The 15,660-nt window shown below is 41.6% G+C and overlaps 1 protein-coding gene across 1 annotated transcript in view; it reads left to right on the top strand.

Moving 5' to 3' along the window:
* The first annotated feature begins 13,175 nt into the window (after positions 1-13,175).
* The window catches only part of CTNNAL1 (catenin alpha like 1), a 57,128-nt gene continuing 54,643 nt past the window's right edge, over positions 13,176-15,660 (top strand). Inside the window, exon 1 of the mRNA XM_058036612.1 lies at positions 13,176-13,355. Within this exon, the coding sequence (XP_057892595.1) occupies positions 13,230-13,355 (126 nt within the window). The 5' untranslated portion in view covers positions 13,176-13,229. The remainder of the gene's footprint in view (positions 13,356-15,660) is intronic.

Here is a 15,660-nt window from a genome sequence, read left to right on the forward strand (position 1 = left end):
TGTGTTATTTTGTTAAAAACAGTTCTTGCTAAAACCAAAAGCTGTGTTTTTCTCACATTAGAATTAAAAAAAAAACTTTGGCAGAATTAGGACATGAAAGTTACCTGAAAATTTGAACTGTGTAAACACTGAAATGCTATCAAGAAGAGTTTCATTAGAAAGTATGGGATGCAGCATCACTTATAAGTACTCATGAGTTTTGCATATTAAAAATACACAAAAGTCACCTCAGTTTTCTGGCATTAGCAGCTTTTCTAACTTGAAAAAAAAAATACTTGAACACAGTGTACCTGTTGATAAACAGAATTAAAATCAGTCAGAAGTATTTAGAATTTGAGTACTGTTTTCATTAAAACCAAGCCGGAAGCCCAAAGCTGTGCCTGGAGGAGAGTGCATATGGGATCAGCCCCACACCACAGGTGCAAATAGCCCTTTGCAGGTAAGATCCCTTCAGGTAAGATCACTTCAGAAGGCAGCAGCACTGCTCATCTGCCAGAAGTGAGAGGGATGTGCTGCTCTCCTGATTATCAGAGCAGTGGCAGGGGATGGAAGCGCTGCAGACTCTGCTCCTCCAGCCATCCTTTTGCACCAGCTAATATTTCAGATAAAATGGGCAAATTTCATTTCACGGAAAAAGTGACAAATGTCAGCAAACTAATCTGAGTACAGAGATTTCATCAGCAGGCTTTTGGTTACTGCAGAGTGCATTATTGGACGACTGGGTCCATGAATTATATAGTAAATATTCAAGAAATATTCAAAATTATATCATTAAATGATGACAAAATAGAGTGTGTTTGTTTCAATAATTCAAATTCCCTTGAGATAAATGACACAGACAATGATTATAGGGAAGTAATACAGGCTAGACACATTATGTGATGAAAGAAAACAAGTTAGGAGGTGTTAAAATACACTTAGGAAAATTAATAGGGAAGGCAAGCTTAGAGGCTGCAGGCTTATACTTCATTACATAAAGACATATTTCTTTAACAACGTCACTCCTAATCCATAACAAAAAACGTCCGTGGGAATGGCATTTTTTCATGAGAGGATACAAAATCTGTTGAAAATAGTATTGGATACCATTTTTTCCCCATAAGTATTTAAAATAATTTGATTAATCAATTTTATGCATTACTTTCTACACTCATTCATTTGAATGGTACCATCTGTGATATGTTTGCATAAAATGAGTTTCAGTCTCGCTACAAAACATTTGTTGAAAAATAATTCTGAATTTACTTTGGAAAATATTCACTGTAGAAATCTGAGGGAAGCTCTGTATTCAACCAAGTGAAAGGAATTACTAGGGAATCTATAAGCAATGATCTTAGCCTCATATTTAGCTTTCAAATGACAATACAATGAAAGAAATAAAATAACATTTTGTTTTACATTTTCCAGTAAAACCTACACTGGAAAAAAAGTGGAAAGAAATTATACTCGTTGCATCAGACTGTTAGAAATTACATGACAGGCTGTCAGAAACAAGACTAGTGCTCTTTATAGCCTTCTCCAAGAGATCACAGCTGCCTGGAACATATTACTGGTGCGCAAGTAAATGCTGCAGCACAAGGACTCTTCCAGTTTTATGTAATTGCTCATTCAGATTTTCCTTACGATGACTAATATATGGTTCCTGAGTCTTTCAGATGCAAAGGCATTTTCAGGAACTGCCAGTGATGTGATTTATAACAGATATTGTAACTTAATCCAGGATCCCTTTATTTTGTTGAACTAAGATGTGTTACATACCTATAAACATTAGGGACCCATATTCAAAGAGTATCCTCAAGCTTAGCTTGTTATAGGGTTCCAGATTCCTGTTCTAATCTCAGATTTAGTGATCAACAGCTTTCTCCAAGTATTTCAGTATTAGGTTAGAAATGGTGATAGCTCAAGGTTCCTAGCTGTGCATTGCAATGGAGCAGCAGGTTGCCCCTATATTCAACTTGGAGTTTAGCAAAATGTGTTAGAGAAATTGTCCTAAAAAAAGAAAGCTGTGTCTAACAAGCCTGCTGAGCCTGTCGGCCTTGCCTGCCCTCTGCGCTTTGGTGCTGTGGAACAGAGGAGGCTCAGCCATCTCCCTTTGCCAACAGGCTTTTATTTTAAACGCTCCTCTGAAAACATGGAACTTCTCCACAGAGTTATATTAAAGTTGGCTGAAGAATTCCTTCTCAGATGGAGTGGCTGTGAATGAACTGGTTACTGCTTAACAGCTGCATGGTTGGAAAAGTATGAATTGAAATGTCCATGTTGGACTGAACTGGTATTTTTTGTATGGGACCTAAACTGAAGGACTTAGCACAAAGAGAGGCAGCTATTAACAATAAGAGTTTGACCTCAGATAACAAAATTGAAAGGAGTGGCCTAAACTTGGGCTTTTTATCCTTGATCATAGTTCCTGGCATTGTCTTCTTCCAAGGCTGAACTCAATACAGTCCTACTTTCCCACCTAAAAAATCTCTAAAATCTCTTCTGAGCTGCACTTCAATTAGCAGTTTCAAAATTTTGTCTGTCATCCACTGGAAAAGGATAAAAGTTTACACAGCAACGTGTCTCAACTAGAAATCATTAAAGCACCTACTCAGCCAAACCTTGCAAATCCTTTTTTTTTCTTTTTTTCTTTTTTTTTTTCCCCGGGGGTAGTATGAGGTCCTGTGGAACAAGGCGACCTCTTGTTACTCTGTTACTTTTTCTGACTCTCCAAGATGCTCTCCAAGGCTGGGATCTATAGAAAGTAAAACCCAGGGAATTTAATACACCAATTCTCCCAGCAGCCTCACATAAATAATCCAGAAAAGAGAACGCTAACTATGGTTGGATCAGCTCTCAGTACGTTCTTAGGATCAAAGGGAAATCTCTTAAAAAATCCCCAGAAAAATCGGTGACTGATTCTTCTGAAGGAAAATTGCCAAGGAATGAAAAGAAGGTAGTACCTTCTTACTAGGAACAAATCTACTTCTGCTCTGAATTTGCCATCAATTTTGGACTAGAGAAGTCTGTATCTCTGAAAAGCAGAGAAATAACTAATGATATGTTTCATTACAAGGTGAATTCATCATTAGAAGGTGAATTCAACTACTGGGATACTTGATGATCAGTACTGTCCTAGGTCACCTTATCAAAGAGCAGGGAAGGAATTCCTCCCCTTCCTCCTCCCCTCCCTTCCTCCCAATTTGCATCCATCACATGAGACAGGATATAAATGAAAAAAGGGATGAGTAAATAGGGATAAACTGTCTCTCACTATCAACTCTAGAACAGGACAAAAATCGAGTCATGACAACTATAAATATTGTAAGGTTCAATAGGTGCATGTTCCCTGAGCCTAATTCCTGCTAGCAATCTTTCCACATTAGTCTGCCAAAATCCGAGAACATCCATAGTGCTGAGCATAGGATAAGTAAGAAAAGTTATCAGGTGTTGAGAAGCCAGAATACGACATTCTTCGGACCAGAGCTTGGGCTATGTAAGTGGGAATTCACAAATGTGCCTTTTATTGACCTGTGCCTGACCCAGAGGATGCAGGAGATGACAGCTGACTTCCACTAGAACAGTTTTAGGCCAGTGTATGAAGGGTTTTGACCATCACCAAAGAATTTCCTTCAACGCAATCCTAATGGGAGAAATATAAGGCAACAAAACACTTAGTAGGGTTTTATTCTTCCTTGCTAGAGAATTGTGACCAACTATATCAGAACCAACTATAAGCAGGCTTGCTGTATTCAAATAAGGAATATGACAAACGACTGATTCTAATCTTGTGAATATTTTGATCTGTAAAAATTGGGGGAAAAATATCCTAAGGGATTACAAATGCAGGATTTAAATGAGAAGAATGTTAACTGGAAAGGAGTTGTGATAAGAGATGTAAAAGTAACAGCCTAATTCAAATTGCATGGCCATAGTCCAGTTCCATCATACACATTAAGTCTATTTGGATCAGCATATATACACAAAATCCCTGTCTGACGACAGCTGCTCATGCCTTTTATAAAGTGCCCTTGGAACACTGAACTTTCTCTGAAACTCGTACTTAATATGTGACTTTTTTTAAAGAAAGTTTTAGAGGAAGAAGCAAAATGATGCATGATTTAGGAGTCAAATGTATTAATTCAGTTTCCATGTTAGTTTCCATGATGAAGGCTTTGGAGGGAAATGTCTTAAAGTACCTTCATATATTGAAAAGAACATTAAGAAGAACAAAAGAAATTATGTTTAAAACCTTAAGTGTACTCTACCATTCTTTGTTTGGGATGAAAGGTTCAGAAACATTGCTAAATAGTATGAGTTGCTCCAGATCACACTTGCAAGTCCTAACTCTATTTTGAAATAAAAAGAGCAATAAATCATAAGTTCATTAGAAAAAAATTAGGATTGAAAAGATACTATTGAAACTTCTTTTTTTTTTTCCTGAATTTAGTTAAGAATTAGTTGTGGGGAACAGAGCAATTTCTGTTTTGTATCTGAATGAAGATGAAGCCTGACTGAGATTTCTTCAAAAATAAAAATACCACCTTGAAACATCCATAGCTAAACAAGCAGATGAGAAATGGGAATTTAGTTTCAAGAACATGATCTGAAGCTGGCTAAGCAGAGATTCAAATCAGGTTATGAAAGCTACATGTGTGACCTGTACACCAGGCTACACTAATCTAGGTGGATTTTCACTTTATGTATTGCCTCTGCTGTGCCCATTTTAAAAAAAAATGTGAATCTTAATCATCTGTCTTTCAAAGTCAAGGATAAGTTCTGCTAGAGCTAAAAGAATATTATCATTTGCTGTATCCCCTTGACACCTTGATCATAACTTCTGAGAAGGACACAGAGGTAGATAAAATACACTTGCTGCAGTTTCTGCTGGAAGGGCTGAGATTTCCTACCTGATGTGTACCAGTATTTGAGCATGTCAGACAGAGTAGGGAGCAATTCCATCAGGATATAATTATCAATTACATATCACTCTGTGATATTTTAAGTTTCAAAAGGTACACAGTTTTAAAGTAGAGTGATATTTTTCTAATTATGCTGCTTGGTAAGATACATAGCATTGTGAGAAATCAAAATGGGTACATATAGAGGCATAGACAGTAAAGGAGGTCTTCAGAATCCTGAAGCAACTTGTAGGCTAAATACCTGGCATGAATCCTGGAACTGAAAACACAAACTGTCTGCCATAGATTGGTTTCTCCTCTTTTCAGAGAAGCAGGGGTTTTTCCGTCCTTTATGGCAGGACCAAAGAAAAATTGATTAGGAAACCATTTTCTCCTTATCCAAAGCTCTCAATTAGATTTCACATTCTGATTGCTATAATAGAGCAGCTGTGAAAGAAGAAAGTTTGGACTTTTAAGTGCTTTCCACCTGTGATCTGCAAACTTGCTCCTGCTGAGGAACATGAACAGTGTCCCGAGTACACCTGAATGTGCAGTCCTCACGTGGCACCACTCCAAAGTACATCAATGGAAGAGTTGCCAGGTCAGGACTACTGTTAGTAAGTACAGCAAAAATCCATTCTGTCAATGTTCTCCTTGCACTGCAACACCTCATTTTGCTTTCAAAACTTTTGCCTATTAGGGCCTGCCTACATTACAATGTTTTCCAAAAATGGCTGATATTGCACTGACAATTCAGTACAAATGTCAGGTTCTAAGAAATGCTTTTAGTACTTTGAACACCACTGAAAAAGAGAGGCTTCTAAATTTTCAGTTATTTACATTATGCTTTCTGGAACTTTTAGTATTTAGTATAAACTCACTGAATGTACTTATTTCAAAAATCCTTTTGCTCCCTTGGCAATAGCTTGCCGCCTCCCCTTCCATTTCAGCTGCACTTACAATTTTCTGCTCCAATTCTGATACTTCAGCATGCACTCTCCTGCTGCCAGAAACAGAATTGAATCCTACCAGCTGCCTGTAAGGGGTTAGCAACAATATCTTTTAGCATTGGAAGTATTTTGTTAGTAAAGTCTATTAGTAATGTCTTTGTTGGGTTTAAGTTGGTTTGTTAACTGTGAAACTACAACCCATGTTTTAAAAAGAACATACACTGAAACAAAGTGGGGTTTAATACCCTGTTAATAAGGAATTTTCATGCTATGAACACAAATCTAGAAGCTGCTGATATTTTTAGAACAGATCCAGGTTAATTTAACAATTCCTTAACAAATGCAATGGTTTGGAGGTCAGGGAGGTCTGAAAGATGCAGTGTCCTTAGATATCCCCAGGTTCTTTCCTTCAAGGAGATTAAAAAAAAAAAAAGGAGGAAAACTGAGCAACTGGGATAACTGATAGTCAATAAAGTATATTCTTAGATGTTGCAAAGACTTATGCATGATAATCGTCTAAATAGAACCCATGTGCATTAGCATCTGTGTTATTTTCCCCTACTATCTCATTAACATCACAAAATGCAGACCAACAGGATTTTGATAGCCAGCCAGCTCATGCATGTGGCAATTATGCTTCCTCTCATATAATTCCCATACTTTCCTCACATAGCTGAGCAAACTAACACAGTATCTGTGGTTTAAATCATTAACATCTATAAGCAGTATCTATATTATCACACTTTTCAAGGAGTGAGGTATTTATTGCACGACTAAGTTAGCAAACGCACATTTGAAAAGAAAATAGCTTCTAATCTAAGTATTCATTTGCTGATGAATTAAAATCACCAAGTTATTCAGCACAATTCAAAATGGAAAAGCTGACATATCATTTATTGCAAAGGCCACAGCTATAATGGGAACGTCATTGTTTCCCTTTCTGCTGGTCTCACACATTCTTTTTAATCTTGATTATTTGTCACCCTGTTAGGGACTTCACTTATGGTAATGAAATCTTTTGTCAGTGATGTAACCAGAGCCTTTTGCTGCATTTTTCCTTCCTACATAAGTTACAATTGCAGTTATAAACACTGTGGAGGTTTTTTCTGAATCACACAATTGCAGATTGTTTGAAGGAAACGCACATTCCTGGCTGTTGCTAGGTGGCAAATGCTCTTAAAGATTTTGCAGGCTAGAGATTTCTTCAAACCTTTAATCCTCCATATTTATTTTATAACCCATAGGAACTGTTAAAAAAACAACAAAATGCCACTGAGTGCTAGCATTTGAAAGCAATAAGAGATTTGGCATCAAAAGCTTATTCCCAATCCTAGCTAGAGGTCAGTTTAAGACTTTAATGAGGGTTGATTATCCTGTATCTGCATATTGCAAGGCTGCTCATGCCTTCTTCTGAAACTGGTGTTAGCTCCTGTTTAGAGCAAGGTCCTTGATCTAATGGATAAGCCTCAGTCACAGTCCTTTGAAAAAATATGTATATGCAAAAGAAGAACTTCAGAGAGTGCAAGGAAAGAAGGCAGAACTTTTGCTTAACATCTGGGAACTGATCACCTGGGGGATTTTGCCTGAGATGTTAGAGCATCACTGGGTTTCAAAGAGTATAGCAATGCATTGATAAATCTATATAGTGCTTGTCTGAAAAGAATTCTTCATTCTACTGTTCCTAGGGTATGATTTTACAAAACTGCACATTCATTCCTACTTACAGGTCAAGCTGAATCAGTATTTTGAGATGTCCTTTTGAAATAAGGCCAAATTCACAGCTGAAGCTAAACTGATGAGACTTTCCACGTCCAAAAGCTGTCACACCAATGTCCATGTTAGACTCAAGTCTATATATCAGTAATACATATTAAAGGACAACACAAGGAAGCTCGAAATACAGGATATTCATATTCAACATATTCAGCATTCAGCATATTTATATTCAACCAAAAGCATGGGTCTTACAATGGAAATCTTGGGTAACTCTAGCAGTATCCATTATATATTATCCATTACATCTTTTCTTGCCAATATAGTCTCATATTATCATTAAAAAGCAAATTTTTACAGGATTGAAAATTTTTCCCTTGCTCTTCCCTACCTCAGAGACACATCTTTTACAACTGCAGGTGGCTTTGGTAGGAAACATCAGTGAAAAAGTGGGATATTACCTTCAGATCCTGACTTTAATGTTCTTTCTTTAATTTTGATTGGTTGATTAAAGCTTCTGTGCTCTTCATGTTCAGCATGATACAGAAAACATATGTTTTCTGCCTAGATGTGTTTTCAAAACTGCTACTTATTACAGAAGTCTCTTGATGGTGCTGGGATAAAACCCTGTGTCCTTAGGCTTCCTGGAGAACTAGCACAGGTAATTGTTTTCTTTTGAGCTCTGTAAAAGAGGCAGTGAAGCCATGGTGGGCTCTCAGCCTCTGACCATCCAAAGAAGGTCCCTCATTTTCCTCAGACAAAGGGGACAGAAGCTTTTTGGAGTTGTACCACATTTAGTAGCATGGCCAAATAGCTGTTACTTGCTGAAGATTTTGACAACTACCACCTTGTAAATGCAAAGGGAAAGAGAGCTTGAAATCACCCTCTGGCTGTATGGGCACAGATATTATATATATATTGAATATATATATTATTATTATTATATCATTACTCTGGGAAACCTTCAGATAAAAATAGACACAAGCTTGTAGTCCTTTGGATACCTCTATCCATTATTTTTATATCCCCTCTTCTTCATAGTTTTTGTAATAACTATTGCAATCCCACTGTGAAACTAGTAAATTCACAAAATGACAAATATAGTCACTGTAGAGTCACATAAAATGTTGTCTATGTAAAAAAAAAAAAAGAAAAAAGTAGTCTTTTTACTATGGGGCATGAAGCAAACATAAAAGATTGATTGTTTTTATAAAGAAGTAATGCACTTTGGAGTTAATAACCACTAATAATCAGGATTAGACATTTCATGCAATGCTTGTCTCCCATCTTTTGACATCTCTCAAAAGCCTAAATTTTTTAGCAGTCTTTAAAATTACTGATTTCACAAGCTGCCTGCAAAACATCCCCACTGAAAAAAAAAAGAAATATGACTTTGTCAAATTTTAGAGGAAACTAGAGGCAATCGAGGGAAAAGCTTAATCTTAAAGTGGATTTCTAAATTTCATCTGGAAGGATGATTGATGTGCTTTCCCCTCCCACACTGCTATAGCTTTAATCTCACCTAGAGGAAAGAGAAAGGGAGCAATCTGACACTTAGCCCACTCAGCTCTGCTTTCCAGACTGCAGCTGGGAGATAAGGAAGCAATGGAGGCACTGCTTCCTCTCACCCCTGGATATTTGGGATGCTCTCTGTGGGAGGATAGAGACCAATTACCCTTTGGAGTTCATCCTCCAAGTGTTAATAATTTAGCTAATTCCTATATCTTATTCATTATAAGTATGCGTTGAAAAGCACTCATTATCAAAATTGACTAAAAATCCCTCTGATCTCGTCAGCTGGCCTTTGCTAGTATTTCCCTGTTCTCCCTGCAGTTTGTGCTTCCTAGACCAACTGCTCCTTGTGGACAGAAACTGCTAAGCTCCTCTTCACAGCTCACAAGTCCAAACCCGTTTTCACTGGTTAAATGGCATCTGCTTTGCTGCATGTGCCTCAACAGCACATATGGAACAACTATAACCTGCTTCCTAAGGAAGGTTTCTCCATGTGGAAAAGGCTTCTGTGTTCACTGCTGAACCTTATGCTGGTCAAAATGGCCAGATTAGCAAAAGCATAATTTAAACCGTTTAAGAGTTACCAATCTCGTTTTGCTTTATACAGGCGAGGGAACACACACATCTTAGCTAAGGTGCCAGCTGCTCCATCAAACTGAGGCTGACTGACAGCTTCTGCAAACAAGCCATGGCACAGGCAGCATAAGATATGCTTAGTACGCTCATTAGTACGTTTCATATAATTCTCATCAAAGCTAAGAGGTCAGCATCCACGGTGAGAGGCTTAAGTACACATAAAGGCTCAAAACAGCCATCCTTGACAGGATGTCAGAGTGTGGGGAGCAGCACATTTGTCTGAGAACTTTGGCACAGCACTGTGCTAGGTGGTAATGCTGTCTCCCACAAAAGCTACTTCAGATAGGAGCAATTACAGTGAATAGCTGGATGAAGGAAAGCTGGCTTACATTCTGTGTAGGAACCTGTCGCCAGCATAGGACCTAAGCTCATGGGAGATCATGGACAAAGAAGCAAGTGTCATGTCCTTGAGTGAAGTCTGGAAACAACACAAGGACCAAATTGAAATGTTCATAATGCTGTGAGGATATGAATCATTTCCTTCCCCTTGACTACTGACTAAGTTATGAAGTTAGAAATATAGTCCATTAGGCATTACTCCTGTCCTCCATACTTCAAATGCTTTGCAGGTTCAAAGGCAGAGTTGAACAGTGGTAACTCGAGTTGTAACTCAAGGGGAAACGCGAGACTGCCATGGCCAGTGGGTGGTCCTCACAGCCTGCAGAACACCAGGGATGTTCTTTGTGGGGTGATGGGCTTCTGCTTTTGTGGGCTGACAAAGATCGTGTGCTAAATGTTCTACTGCTGAGCATTGCACAGTGTTCTCCCTCAGAGGTATGTGTTGGCATGCCAAAGGTGTGGTTGCAATCTATCATACTGGCTCATTCAAATTGTCTTAACATAATTAAAAAGCACAATTAAGCTCCAGGCTATGATGTTTGACGAACTCCTCAAGGTGTCTTTAAAGATATTAGTCTGCAGCATGCTAGTGTGGTGTTATATTAAAAACATTACAACATGCTGTCTGTTTGCCTAGCACAGGATTCCAGAAGCAGAGCAGTAGTTTCCATGCCTAAAACTGGAAGCACCTGAGGAGGATAATTGGGAGAGCTAGACAGTGTTGTCACTAGCACCACCCACTAACGCTGCTTCTCAAGTGAAAAAAAAAATGCAAGCAGTAAAACAAAGTGGTAGATTGGGAACAGGACTTCTGTCTGCAGAAAGGCATTGCAAAGTTCACACAAATTGTCCAGTAAGTGTAAGAAATTATCTTTAAACTATTTTTGCCACTTTTAAACTCAATGTTTCTTTTTTAAAAAAAAAATAGGCTACAATCTTCAAAGTTAATTGTTAACCTCTGTTACTAACACTGCTTCGAATGAGAAAATGTCATTCCTGGAATGTCTGATCTGTTATTGTGTTGAAGACAACAGGCAGCTGTCTTTGAAATTAAGGGACACAAATTGTCAGATTATAAACTGCGTGTGCATCCAAGTGTTCATGTCCTTCCTGTGCATTTCTGACGTGAATCATAGATTTGTATCTGTATATGCTGATCACAGTTAATTTGCATTACAGCAATATTCATAAAATAGTCAATAAGTGGGTATAACAGGGGGAAGAGGGAAAAGGAATGCACTCCTATCTAGTTATTACTGAACTTTGGTGGATGTTTCTGCTCATGATCCAGAACTCTCCTGTAGCAGTGTAGAATCTTGGGGAGGCTGCAACCATATCTGCCAAATGTATCTATCAAAATGTAAAAGAAAGCAGTTGTTGCCAGAGCTTAGAATATGGCTATTGAGAAGTAAAAATAAAAACATATTATCTGAAAAAGAACAAAAGGTGTTGTAAGAAAATGAAAAGTTTGGGAGAAAAACAAAACAAGAAATCTCAAGTGTGCTCTACACTACTTTGATCAAGCATGACTAGCATTTATTTCAAGTCCACACCATCATTCAGATGTTTTTGTACCATGGCAGGTTTAAGCCTTCAGTTCTCTCCTGAAACACTTGATGTTATATAAGATGTCATTTTAGAAAATATGAGACGGTGTTGGAAACCAATTTCCTGAAGAGCTAGGAACAGGGTCATATCGTTATCTAGTGTTATGCTTGCAGCTCTGGCAATTTTCTTTTTTAATAAATATGGATAAGTCCGTAGGACTCTAAAGGACAACAAATATTGTCCTTTATCTTGTGTCTGTATTTCAAAATTGTGGAAAAGATGCTATATACAAAAAGGGTCAGAAATCTTTTCGAAGACATAAAATGATACCAAGTCCCTGATCTAAAACATAAAAAGAGCCAAAGACACGATCACAGAGTTGTGTTGTGCGAGAGCTGAGCAGTCAAACACAAATCACCAGTTCTGACTAGGAAACGAAGTAGTTGCGTGGAAGTGATTTACTGTCGGACCCTCCACAGGGCTCGCTGGCTCCCGCACAGCACCGCGCTGAGCCAGGGCTGGAGCTGCTTCGCACCTCGGTGGTTTGGATCGCAGCCACAAGAGCTCCGCTCCCTGCCCACAGTCTTGGCCAGACAAACCTGTAGAAGAATCAGCCGTACCAAACACAAGTCAAATGGGACCTGTAAGCATCCATGTACAGATACTTTTCAATACAGGTTACTAAATAAAGTGGAGAAGTGAATTTAGCCCGTAACAAACCCCACAGCACAAACCAAACCACTTTTATTTCTTTGAATTACTTTTGCCTTCTTTTTGCTAGATCAATCACAGATGTTCTTGCTTTAGCACCAGGGCTGGGCAAACCCGGATAAGCACGATAGCTGTTCTCTAAGAGCGGCCAGGTATGGAATACGAATCACCCAAAGCCAGAAAAAAAGCCTTTTCCCCCCTTCGCTGAGAGGCTTCTAAGAGAGAAGCTGATGGCGTTTAGTTTGAGACACCTCATCGGCCCCCTGGATGCTAAAAGTAGGCGAATCGTGACTGCAGCCCTTCCCCAGAAGAGAGCGGCTCCCTGGCCCCCACACCGGCGCCTCGCACCTCCCGACCGAGCCCCTCAGGCTCCCCGGGCCGGCCGGTGCCGCTGCAGCCCAACGCCGGCCACGGCCCGGACTGCCGCTCCCGGGGGCCACCCGAGCCCCTCAGCCACCGCCCGCTCCAGCTCCCCCCTTTGGGCAGGGACCCTCCGCCTTCCCCCGCCCCAAGTGAGACCGGAGGGGAAACTCCGGGTGGGAGCGGTAGTGGCGGGACCATTCCCAGTTCCCTTCCCCCGCCGGCTGCGAAGTGGGGCGGGGGGCGGCGGGAAAGGAGTGGCGGGGAAGGGTAGGCGGCAATCCCCGGCGCCGGCAGCGCGGCGGGGCGGGAGGCGAGCGGGCGGGAGCTGCCGCTTTAAATCCGTCCCGTCCCGAGGGGCGGGGAAGGGGCCGCTGAGGGAGAGGGAGGGGGGGACTCGGCGCGCGCGCGCGGCATCGCCCGGCGCGGCAGCGGATCCCCGGCGGGCGCGGGGCGGGGGCGGCGGCCCGGGGGCGGGGCGGCGTGAGGGGAGCGGCGGGCGCGGGCTGCCCGTGCGGGAGCGCAGCGGCGGCGGCGGCGGCGGCGCGGCTGGAGGGGGTCCCGGCCCGGCTCCCCCGCTATGGCCACGTCCCCGTGCAGCAGCAGCGGCGTCTCTTCGTCGTCCTCGTCCGGGCTGGGCGCGGACGCGGGGCTGGAGATCCGCACGCGCTCCGTGGAGCAGACGCTGGTGCCGCTGGTGTCGCAGGTAGGAAAACCGCCGCGGGAGAACGATTTCCCACCCGCTTCCCCCCGCAAGCTCCGGCAGGCTCTGCTCGGCCGCCGCCGAAGTTTGCGCGCCCGGGTCGCGGCGCTCCGTAGCCCCCTCTGTCCGGCCGCGCCGGTGCTCCGAGCCGCGCCCCCTCCCGCCCGTGCCGCGGTCCCGCCGGCGGCTGCCGGAGCAGTGTGGGTGATGCTGCTCGCGCGTCCGTCCCCGAGGAAGACTCCGAAGTTCCCCGCAAGGTCGCGGGGGAGCGTTGCGTAACGCCGGGCGCTGCGGTGCCGCCGGCGGTCCGAGCCCCGGACGGAGGCACTGCCCCGCCGCCCGAGCCTCCCGGCCGCCCGCGTGGGAGCGCGCTCCTTCCCTCCCGGCTCGGCGCCGGAGAGCGCTCCTCTTCCCGGGGCTTTGGCGGAGCTTTGTGTTTTCGCGGTCTGGCCCGAGCGGTGCATTGATTGGAGCTCCTGCTGCACCCCGGGGTAGTGCCCGGTTTCTAAGAGGCTCAATAATAGGCAAACTGTCTTGGTGACCTTTTAGCACGTCCCGCACTGTGCTAAATGACCTTAAAACCCACCCAAATCAGGCTTTGTATTGCTCTGCTAAGTAATTACATGGCAGTCACTTTGGTGTGTGTGTTTTTTGTTATTGTTGCTGTTGGGGTTTTTTTTCAGACATCTAGTTACAAAATTGGCACTTGGCAGACTCATTAGAATTTTTTTTCTTGAAAAATAATGTCTGAAAACATCACAGTGTTTGCTGTGTAGGATTTTCGTGCTTTGAGCACTGATCAATAAAGTTAGCAAGTCAAAACCTACGTGTACAAAATCCTTAAACAAGATGTAACAGCTATACAAAAATAACTAGTCCTGGTGAGGTCAAATTGTGTTTATATCCTCATAATCTATCTGGAAACAAGCTGTGGTAAGCCTTGTTTTGCATTTCTGTGTCTGGGCTGCAGGGAGGGTTTCTGATGGGTAATTGTGTTTCTGCACCCATCATGGTAATGTGTGGGGGTTTTTCTGTTTGGAGACGTCACAGTCAGTACAGCAAAGCCTTTCAAAGGGATTGAACCACTTTTTCCAAGGCAAAGTAAAGTTAAATTGATTTTCTAGTCCTGAAAGAACCGAGATAAAATAGGGAGACCTCTTTTAGGAAGCTTAAGAACAGTCAGAAACACATCCAGTTGCAAAAGCTGAATTTAGTTGCATATGTTAAATTTGTACTTTTAACAGACTTATGCGAAGATGTTCTTATTTCTCCGGAGTACTGTTTAACAACAGTGATCTTATTGCCTTTGCAACGAAAGAGAAGTGTGTCATGTATGATTTTTCATTGTCCCCAAAGCCTGTGACAACATATTCCAGGAGGGCTAAGCGGTTTTCACTTCCCTGTGTGTGTCTGAGCGTTTGGGAGCACTCAGAGCTCGCTGTTTTCCTGCCGAGGCGCTCCGGACTCAGACGAGTGTGTTCCTTGAAGCACGGGCGCGGAGCTCTGCTCAGATTCAGGCTGAAGTTGCTGATGGTGTCAGCAGTAGCTCCCTACACCTGCCTGGTGTACCAGCACCACTTACTGTAGTGCTTTATCAGTTCTGCCTGTGCCTTTCCATCTGGATTGCTCAGCGGAGATCTCACTGGTTGGCTTTGTTCGGAAATTTATGCAAATGGTGTTTATAGAGTACTTCTTAGTCTCAGAATTTGCTTGTAGTTTCTGCGTAAGCTGTGCATGCAGTAACCCCCAGGACTTTGTTTTTCTGCTTGTACAGAATGCACTTGGAGAGGGCTTTGTTCCTACTGTGAAGTTAACTTCACAGTTTACCCTTTTGTGAAAATCTGAGAAGCGCTATGTGATACTTGTATACTACTGAAAAAATAGTCAGAATGTTCCTGCTGCTTTTCACTACTTATTTTAAGCAAAGAGGAAACAAAAGGTGCCTTGTCTGACAAACTCACTTTCAATCTCTCATGAAGGGCTAAATCTTTTCTTTAAGCAAAAAAAAAAAGCTGCATTGATTCTTATTTAAATTCATGTACTGTATTGTACATCGTTGTAATATTGTAAACATGTGTTTGCCTGCTTGTTTTTCCTCAGCAATTGTGATTGTTGGGTTTGATTTTTTTTTTAATTGCATTTTGCAACTTGGGATTTTTCCTTATAGACTATGTTATAACGGAGTACATTTGCTATCTGCAGTGGTATAAAATTCCTATAAGTTACCCTTAGAGTTATTACTGCATGTACTTATTAAACCAATTAAAAATGCTTTTAAAACTTAAAGTATTTACAGAATTAAACTAGA

This window comes from Melospiza georgiana, chromosome 1 (genome assembly GCF_028018845.1).
Source record: "Melospiza georgiana isolate bMelGeo1 chromosome 1, bMelGeo1.pri, whole genome shotgun sequence".
Taxonomy (NCBI): domain Eukaryota; kingdom Metazoa; phylum Chordata; class Aves; order Passeriformes; family Passerellidae; genus Melospiza; species Melospiza georgiana.